The sequence below is a fragment of the Portunus trituberculatus genome, chromosome 47, assembly GCF_017591435.1.
Source record: "Portunus trituberculatus isolate SZX2019 chromosome 47, ASM1759143v1, whole genome shotgun sequence".
In the NCBI taxonomy this organism is placed as follows: domain Eukaryota; kingdom Metazoa; phylum Arthropoda; class Malacostraca; order Decapoda; family Portunidae; genus Portunus; species Portunus trituberculatus.
The window spans coordinates 32,355,986-32,365,985 of record NC_059301.1 but is presented as its reverse complement, the minus strand read 5'-3'; the positions used below and the strand labels follow the sequence as shown (position 1 = coordinate 32,365,985).

The window sequence follows — 10,000 nt, the reverse complement described above, 5'->3', positions numbered from 1 at the left end:
TTGATTTGGTAGAATAAGGCTATGTGTCTTGAAATTTTGAGTGTTAAATAATTAATGTGATGTTTGAAAAGTAAAGTCATCATAAAAAACACCGAGAAAATTACTCTTATTAGTTTTAGTAATTATTTGATTATTTATATATATGATGGGTAAATTTATGGTTTTATTTGTTGTAAATAGCATAATATAATGAATTTTCTTTGGATTAATTGTAAGTCTGTTGCATAGGCACCATTGATAAAGTTTACTTAGTTCATTATTGGCGTTATGTGCTAGTTGAGTAGGATTTGGTCCAGTGAAATATAACGTCATGTCATCGACAAATAATAAAGTTGTACATTCTGAAAACATATTTGAAATGTTGTTGCTATATATTGTTACGAACCCCTCACTTGGCTATTTTTCCAGCCAGGGAGCACCTGGAGTTCTGAGTGGCTGGTAGTGTGGCCTCCTGAGACTCACCAGAGCGTGTCCTTGTGTCCCTGTGAGCGCCAAAGGGGCCACAGAAAATACTACTTTTAACCTTAAAGACAAGTCTATAAAAAAAAAATAGTGGTTACAGTAATCCTACACTGACTGAGGCACCCCCCGAAACCTCTTGAAAACCTTCGCAAGGGGCTCTTGAAGCCTCTATCTAGTTCAGCTTGCAAAACACAATACACACTGTGACCGGCGCCCGTTTCCCATGCTCGCTCCAGCTTCCCCTCGCCTCTTAGCTGATCCCCCGTCCAATCAGCGTCTCCGCCCGGCATCACGTGACCTTGGCAGCCAATCACGCTCTTCATTGCCCAGGGGCACCTCTGGCCTCGGTTCCCGGGCGGGAAGATACGGTTTTTAGCTCCCGTTCGCTACACCACCCCCTCCTGTAAAGAGACTGAGCGCCCTCGCTCCCCTACTCTTTACCCCCAAAACTGTACCTAAAAATTCCATTCTGGTATAGCAAACAACTAAACAAATAAATAATCCTCACTCCATACCAGTAGGCGTCGTTCCCGTCTGAGCCTCCCTACCACAGGCTCAGCATCGACGTCTGCCAGTGTCCCGTCCAAGGGACACAGCTCCTCCACCTCGTCCTCCTCCAGCACCCGTGGCTCAGGCTGTCCCGGGTTCAGGTCAGGGTCCTCGTCCTCCTCCTCATCGCTACTTAACTGAGAAGCTTCCTCTCCCCAGAAGTTCCCAGGGCCATGGTACCGCCAGAGCTTGTCAGCATGCACCACCAGGGCCCGCTTCCGTGGTCCCTGTCGTATCCGGAAGGTGACGTCTGAGATGACCTTCTCCACAATGTACAGCCCCTCCCAAGGGCTCTGGAGCTTCGGAGACAACCCCTTCTTCCGCCGAGGGTTGTGCAGCCACACTTGATCCCCCTCACTAAAGGAAGGCATAGTAGCCCTACAATCGTACTGGTCCTTCATTGACTCGCCTGACACCTTCAGGTTATCTCTCACCTAATGGTGCACTTCCCGAAGGCGGTCCTGGAGGGTAGTCGAAAACGGGGTGACTGAAGTGGGCATGTCCTCGTCCGGCGGCCTGTCAGTCACCAGATCCACTGGCAGCCAGAGCTCCCACCCACACATCAACCGGGCTGGCGTTTACCCAGTCACCTCGTGCTCAGCTGAGCGGTAGGCCAAGAGAAGCAGGGTTTTTTTTAGTCCCAATCCTCCTGACCCTCCTGGCAACACTTTGCCAACTCTTGGGTCAACGTGCGGTTGTAGCGTTCCACCATGCCACCCGACTGCGGCCACAGGGGCGTGGTACGATGGATGGATTTTGCGTAGGGCGCTGGGGCGTGGTACGAGTCTTCTTAATACCCAGCAACCAGCAGCACTCCCAGAACACTTCCGACTCAAATTCCCTACCCTGGTCAGACTGTAGCTCGTGCGGCACGCCAAACCTGGCGAAGAACTCGTCCACCAACACTCCTGCCACAGTGGCAGCCTCATGGTTCGGTAGAGGTACGCTTCTGGCCATTTAGTAAAGTAGTCCATGGCCACGCACACGAAACAGTTTCCTCGCACTGTCTGAGGAAATGGGCCCAGAATATCCACTGCTACCCTCTCCATAGGTGCCCCAACCTGATACACCTGTAAGGGAGCAACTGTTCTCCTACCAGGGCCCATTTTCGCACAGCATATGTCACAAACTTTGCACCACTCATTCACGTCCTTCCGCATGCCGACCCAGTACATACGCTGTTTTAACCGCCCCAGGGTTTTTCTTACACCTAAGTGGCCACTCGAACTGCCACCGTGAGTCTCGCGCACTAACGCCTCCCTCCTGTTAGTAGGGACTATAGTTTGCCAGAAGGCCACACCGCCGTCACATGACTCCCACCGCCGCTGCAGCACACCCTCACTCAGGCGCAACACTGACCACTGTTGCCACAACGCCTTTGCTGCAGGGCTTAACGGTGCCACCCTTTCCCAAGGCAGTTTGTCCTTGCCTTCCTCATGCAGTGTCACTATAGGCCCGATATCAGCGTCCTCCCGCTGGGCCTGCTTGAGGTCCTCCCCCCACCTAGTGTCACTGGAAAGCACAGCAGCCCTCACGCTCACAGACTCAGTTTCACGGCGACTACAATGCGTACAGTCACTCTTGCAGGGACGTCGACTCAAACTGTCCGCATTGTTGTGCATTTTCCCTGGCCGGTACTCGATGTTGTAGTCGCGTTGTTCCAGTTTGCCAATCCACCTGGCTAGCTGTCCCTCCAGGTTCCTAAGGGTTTTAAGCCACCTCAGTGCAGCGTGGTCCGTCCTGATCTTGCACTTGGCCCCGTACAGGTAAGGATGGAAGTGATCAAGGGCCAGCATCACAGCCAGCAGCTCCTTACGCGTGACGCAATAGTTCCTCTCCGGTGCCAAGAACTTCCTGCTGAAGTAGGAGACGACCCACTCCTGCCCATCCTTTTTCTGTGACAGGACAGCTCCTACTCCTTCAGCACTTGCATCACAATCCAGCACGTTCGGTTTCGTAGGATCCTTCAACTTTTCGAAGGCCTGCTGACAGTCCTCGCTCCAGTGAAAACAAGCCCCTTTTCAAGTCAAGTGGTGAAGTGGCGCTGTGATTTGTGCGAACCCCTTGACAAACCGCCGGTCGTACGTACGCAATCCTATGAACCCTCATACTTCCATCACATTACGCGGGACCAGCCATTCCTTAACTGACTCCACCTTTCCAGAGTCTGTTTTCACTCCCTCACTACTCACTATGTGTCTGAGAAAGGGCACTTCCCTCTGGAAAAGGCAGCACTTTTTTGAGCTGAGTTTCACATTTGCCGCCCTAAACCTATCCAGCACTGTTTTCAGCCTTTCCAGAGCCCACTCGAACGAGTTTCCGTACACAAGCACATCTTTCAAGTATACCAGGGCGCTTTTCCAGAGCAGCCCATCTAGCACACGCTCCATCAAACACTCAAACGTAGCCGGGGCATTCACCAGACCAAAATTCATCACCTTGAACTGATACAGTCCTTGTCCAGACGAGAAAGCCGTCTTCTCTCTGTCCTCTTTCGCTACCTCGACCTGGTGGTAGCCGGACTTCAAGTCCAAGGTAGAAAACCACTGGCTCCCCGTGAGCGCGTCTAGCGTGTCATCTACCTCGGTAGGGGGTACAAGTCCTTTGTCGTAACCGTGTTAAGGGTCTGGTAGTCCAAACAACAGCTGGTGGACCCGTCCTTCTTCTTAACAAGCACGACAGCAGCACTCCAGGGACTAAACGACTTTTTGATTATCCCTTGCTCGAGCAGCTCCTCCACGGCCTTTTCCACCTCCAGCCATCGAGCTGGCGCGATTTTCTGGGGCGGCAACTTGACTGGCCGACTATCCCCTGTGTGGATGTGGTGTTTAACCAGACTGGTCCAGCCCAAGTCATGATCTCCCTTCGAGAAGACATCTGCATATAGAGTTAGCACTTTCTTCACCTCGTCCACCTGTTCCCTGGACAGGCATGCTGAACTCCTCTGCAACAATTCCCACAGATGAGGTGGAACTCCAGTGCTACTCTCCTGCGTGTCCTCGGAGTGACCTTCCGGGTCCATAGTCATCTGTACACCTTCACACCCACCCGACCTGAGACTTTCCTCCTCCTGTTCCTCACCGAGACGGCAGCAGTGGCTGGCTTCGGGTGAGGGTGCAGTATGGGCTTGGTGATTTTCAATTGAAACTTCACGCTCTACTGCGTCACCACCGCTCTCCTGCAACGGCACTACGTTGCCTCCGACCGCCATGGTCATTTTCCCGAAGTCTAGCATCGCCCTGCTCCGCTGGAGGTAGTCTAAGCCAAGCAAGTTCTCCCCGACATCTGCTACATAGACAAGAAGTCGCTCCTCCGTGCTGCCAACCTCAATCCTGGCGTACACTGGCCCCCTCAGCTGTGTGCAGGGCCCGGTAATCCCACACAGCTGTTGCTGGGCCACTGGGGGTTGCCCAGTTGCCAACATGCCGCCTTGCACAACTGTGCGTTCGGCGCCCGAGTCTACCGTCAGGCTGCAAGATTTACCGTCCACTTGCCCGTCCACTTGAACGGACCGGGCGCCCCCGGCACGGCAACTTAGGCGGACTGGGGTCTCTTGCTCTCTGACTGGCGTTCGACCCCTTCCACCAGTCCCTTCCAGTTTCCCGCGGCCTCCTTGCTATCCTTGGCGGGGACGAGGGTGCACTCTGTCATCCGGTGACCCTTGCCACAGTTATAGCAACAGGGCTTGTACTGGGTGGGCCCTGCTTCTGTGGGGTCAGTTTTACTGCCACTCTTACCTTGTGGGCAGTACCTCCTAGAGTGGGCCCTTTTGCCCGCAAGAGAAGCAGTTACCCTGAAACTCTCCCGTGGGGGGTGGTGACAGACTGGATGGGGGTTTAGCCACGCCCCCACTCTTAGCCTTCACCTTGTGAGGGCTACGGTTCCCGCTGGGTTGCTCCCGCATCGTCCAGAGAAACAATTCCAGATCCAGGCCCCTTGCCAGGGCCTCCTGGAGGTCCTTGGGGTGCGCCTGCTGCACGTAAATCCTCAGTTGTTGCTTATCTATGGCATCAACGAACTGATCCCGCAGGAGAATGATCATCTCACTGGCCTCCGGGTACCCACGGCGCACCAGCACCTCCAAATTCTGCGCCAGACGTGTCAGAGTCTCCCCCGGGCCTCTAACCCTGGCCCGGAACCTTGTCCTGAACACTTAGGTTTGGTGCTGGTACCCGTACCTCCGCTCCAGTGCCTTGGTCACTTTACTGTAGGAGCTCCGCTGAGCGGCCGGCAGCTGGTTTAGGACTTCCAACGCCGCTCCCTTCAGCGCCCACACCAGCTGCATGGCCATTTCAACCCGACTCCACTGGCGGGCGCTCGCCATGAGCTCGAACTGTGTCTTATACGCCTCCCAAGACACTGTCCTGCCCACCCTCTTGGCGGCCTCAGGCGTCCACCTTTCCTAGCAACCTGTTGTCCTTCGTCTTACTTGTGCCTTCTTGAGGAAGACCAGCCAGCTACCACACCTGTGATACCCACACAGGACTACCCCAGGGCTCATAAGGATTCAAAAGAGGCCAAGAAAATCTATGGATCCTTGAGTCCTGGGGTACTCTTGTGTGGGTATCACAGGCGTGGTAGCTGGCCGATCTTCCTCAAGAAGGCACAAGTAAGGCGAAGGACAGCAGGTTGCTAGGAAAGGTGGACGTCTGAGGCCGCCAAGAGGGTGGGCAGGTCGAGTGTTGTGATGGTCGAGTGTTGTGATGGCCAGGGCGGAGAGCCGGGAGTGTAATGCACTATGTTGAGAGAGGAGGCGTGGGCATTGAAGCAGGAAATGTTCCATGGCCTCAGGGTAGTCCTACACCAAGGGCAGAATGGGTCACAAGACTGATGTAGGCGATGCAAGTGAGCACTGAGCGTGGTGTGGCCGAGGCGGAGACGGGCAATGGTTGATGTGCCTTGCGCTCCTTCCCGTGACTGACTGACTGTTTGAATCTTGTAACGGCGCTCATCCTCCCCTGCTGATGGATCCCCCCATCCCTCACCCCCTTACTACCTACGACCCGCGCGCCATCTGTTGGAAGCGAGGTTCCTTAATCAATTCCTCCAGCCCGCCCATTGAACCCGTATATCCTCCCTAGAATCATTGGTTGCGCCCAACACCATCACCAAAAACGCAAACACCAACACCACCATCACCATTACCAACACCAACACCAACATCAACAACAATAATGATGATAATAATAATAATAATAATAATAATAATAATAATAATAATAATAATAATAATAATAATAATAATAATAATAATAATAATAATAATAATAATAATAATAATAATGATAATAATAATAGGTGTAGTAGTAGTAGTAGTAGTAGTAGTAGTAGTAGTAGTAGTAGTAGTAGTAGTAGTAACGATAGATAATAAAGAACAGTAGCAACACCAAGGTGAGCAATGCTGATGATAACATTTAAAAGAATCAATAATAGTAAACATTTTATCATTATCATTCATGCTAATATCAATTCTACTTAACTAACTCTTAATAACAGTTCCATTATTAACGTTGCCTTTATAATAACAATAATAATAATAATAATAAATACTTTATTTAGTCAATTTGTAATGATACATACACATTGAAACTCTTTGTGGATCCAGATCATTCAAAGTTACAGTTACAACACACATACAGCACAACACACAATAAAATATCTGTGACAAGGTAAGGTCCAAGACTAAAACTATATACACTACACTACTTTAAAAACACCATGCTGTAAATTTATCCTGCATCAGAATCGAAATCACAATGGAAGCAATAACTTTACCTTTTTGCATGGACATAATTATACAATTTAATGCTAACTGGTACAAATGAATTTTTATATCTAGACTAGATGTTTTCTGTGAAGACAAACCCAATCTTTTTCCAGATCTTAAGAACACGTAGTTATCATTGAGAGGATGGGTATTGTCGTTCATTATTTTCCTAGTTGTACACAATACATTTCTAGAATATAGGTCATCTAGTGTTGTTACCTTTACACCCAATTTATCAGCAATTCTCACAACCTTTTTGAGTTTCTTTTTTTTTTTTTTTTTTACAGTGAAGCACCCATACAGCGTTGTTAAACCAAAACATAGAGTTGACTCAATAACAGACTTATAGAACATAGCAAGAATAGTATTTTCAACTTTTAGATTTCTTAAAATTCTCAGAAAGTGAATTCTCTGCTGACATTTGCCATACACCTTCTTTGTGTTTACATCACCAGTTATTTTATCATCAATTTGCACCCCTAAATATTTATAATAATGTACAATTTCTACCTATTCCTCTTTAATTACAAGATTTTGAGTACACCTCTCCCCTCTTACGAAAATCGATTAACATTTCCTTTGTCTTTTTTACATTTAAATTCAAATAATTATCATCACACCATTTAACAAAATTATTTACTTGAGAACTAGGTAAATATGGAATGTTTTGCTGCTGTTTTATTCTTACTAATGTAAACAAATATAATTCCTAATTAAGTAAAAAAAAAAAAAAAAAAAAAAGACGCTATAAAGCAGCCAGCTGCTGTTTGTCACCAGCACTGGTTATTTGACAAGTGGTAACAAATGCACCGTAGTCATACACCTCACTGCGCACAGCGGTCAGAGTAGAGACCAAAGACAGCACAGAAGAAAGACTGGAGAGCTTAGCATTCAACATAATTATACAAAACTTTGACGCCGAACAGTTACCAAATGCCACCGGAATTTTGTTTTTCGCGCGCCATCTATCGTCTGGACGAAGCACTAACCCTGAACTGCCAGATGTAGCCAGTAATACTTTTATCATTACGTGTGTGTGTGTGTGTGTGTGTGTGTGTGTGTGTGTGTGTATATATATATATATATATATATATATATATATATATATATATATATATATATATATATATATATATATATATATATATATATAGAGAGAGAGAGAGAGAGAGAGAGAGAGAGAGAGAGAGAGAGAGATTTCTCACTTACACACTCGTGTGTGTGTGTGTGTGTGTGTGTGTGTGTGTGTGTGTGTGTGTGTGTGTGTGTGTGTGTGTGTGTGTGTGTGTGGAAAATATGAAAAATAAAAGGGTCAAGTTCCAAACTTTATTGCCACAAACCATATAAAAATAATCTGGGAAAAAAAAAAAAAAATAGATTCAGTGTTAAGAAACGCACCACTGAAAACATTTTCATTCAAAGGTTCAAAGAACATTAAAATTAAGAACTGACAAAAGTAGTATTGAAGGTAAAGTACACAAGAAAACAAACAAAGGGTGTGTTAGTCATGGCAAAAGGTCAGAAAACACAAATGATAAGTGACAACACAGACATAAGCATGCTATTGGTGCCATGGTATAACATACATATATAACAATGCTTGTATATGGAGTTCATACCTGCTGTACTTGTATCACAAATGCCATTACTTTGACAATATTTGCGCCTTTAATAAACAATGAAAGCAAAGTGCGTTAACCTTATGAAGCAAAAGGCATATTTTGTTATGCAACGCAGATTTACATCTCCAATGCAGAAAACAATAAAGCAGTAGAAGCAGTCAGACACCAAGCATGAATTAGGTAAAGCATCTACCAGTCAGTGCATCATTACTTGTCACATCAAAGAATGCTGGTTATTATTATTATTATTATTATTATTATTATTATTATTATTATTATTATTATTATTATTATTATTATTATTATTATATATTGTTTACAAACAAACAATACTCTAAAGAAAATACAAGCACATGCTAAATTGTTTACACAAAATATAAGCATAACATGCTAGCAAAACACTATAAAATGATGTCATATCTACATACATGATACAGAATACTTCCAACACCTGAGAAATTAAAGGAACTTTGTTAATACATCTACCTACACACACACACACACACACACACACACACACACACACACACACACACACACACACACACACATATATATATATATATATATATATATATATATATATATATATATATATATATATATATATATATATATATATATATATATATATATATATATATATATATATATATATATATATATATATATATATATATATATATATATATATATATATATATATATATATATATATATATATATATATATATATATATATATATATATATATATATATATATATATATATATATATATTACTACTTATGTTCAGTAAGTAAAACCCCAGAGAAATACATCCCCATTTCGAGGTGCAACACCTGAAAGAAAGAGGTGGTTCTGCACAGAATGCCCCTCCAGTGTTCCTGAAACGCTGTATCATTATATGTATGTAGCCATTCACATTGTACATTGAAATATGACACATGAATCCGAACAATGTTTCATATTCCACATGTAAAGGATAAACTTTATTTAAGTTTCACATGCATACACATGAATCTGAAAAAAAAAAAAATCATAAGCATACTAATAGGTATGCACCATCCACACCACCAATCATGGCTCCAAAAATCATAGCAACAATTACTGGTCTTCACTTCTAACATCCCATCTAAGAAGCAAAATATCCCATGACAAAATCATTTCCCTGAACATACATGCACAAAATGTGCTCATAGTATTTTGTATAAACTCAGTTCACATCGAAATTTCATAAATGAACAAATCGGATACCTTGAAATAGTATTACATTTAAGTCCATTTATAAAGCAGAAATTTCCTTGTGTCTGGTCAGGTCAAGGGAAGCCATGTGGTCAGCGGCAGCGGTGAGACAAAACTTCTCCGCTCCACCAAAAGGAAGTTTTACATTCTCCACATGAATAATAGTTTCCCTGGCTATCCACAGGAGAGGCCGTGAAGGTGTGCTTCTCATGGATGGCCTCAGCGCTCCTCTTCTTTCAAAGGGACTTGTTGATACAGAATGGAGTGAGAAAAATGCACACCCGCCAGCCACGGGTCGTGGATGGTAACAGTTGTTATTGATTTTTTTTTCTTCGCAAATGAGTTCATATGGGTC

At 45.1% G+C, this 10,000-nt stretch overlaps 1 protein-coding gene across 1 annotated transcript; it reads right to left on the bottom strand.

The window, feature by feature from the left end:
* Positions 1 to 3,589: 3,589 nt before the first annotated feature.
* Positions 3,590 to 4,435, bottom strand: LOC123498200. The gene has a single exon (XM_045245366.1). The coding sequence runs from the start codon at positions 4,433 to 4,435 to the stop codon at positions 3,590 to 3,592; it is 846 nt and encodes a 281-aa protein (XP_045101301.1).
* Positions 4,436 to 10,000: the final 5,565 nt, after the last annotated feature.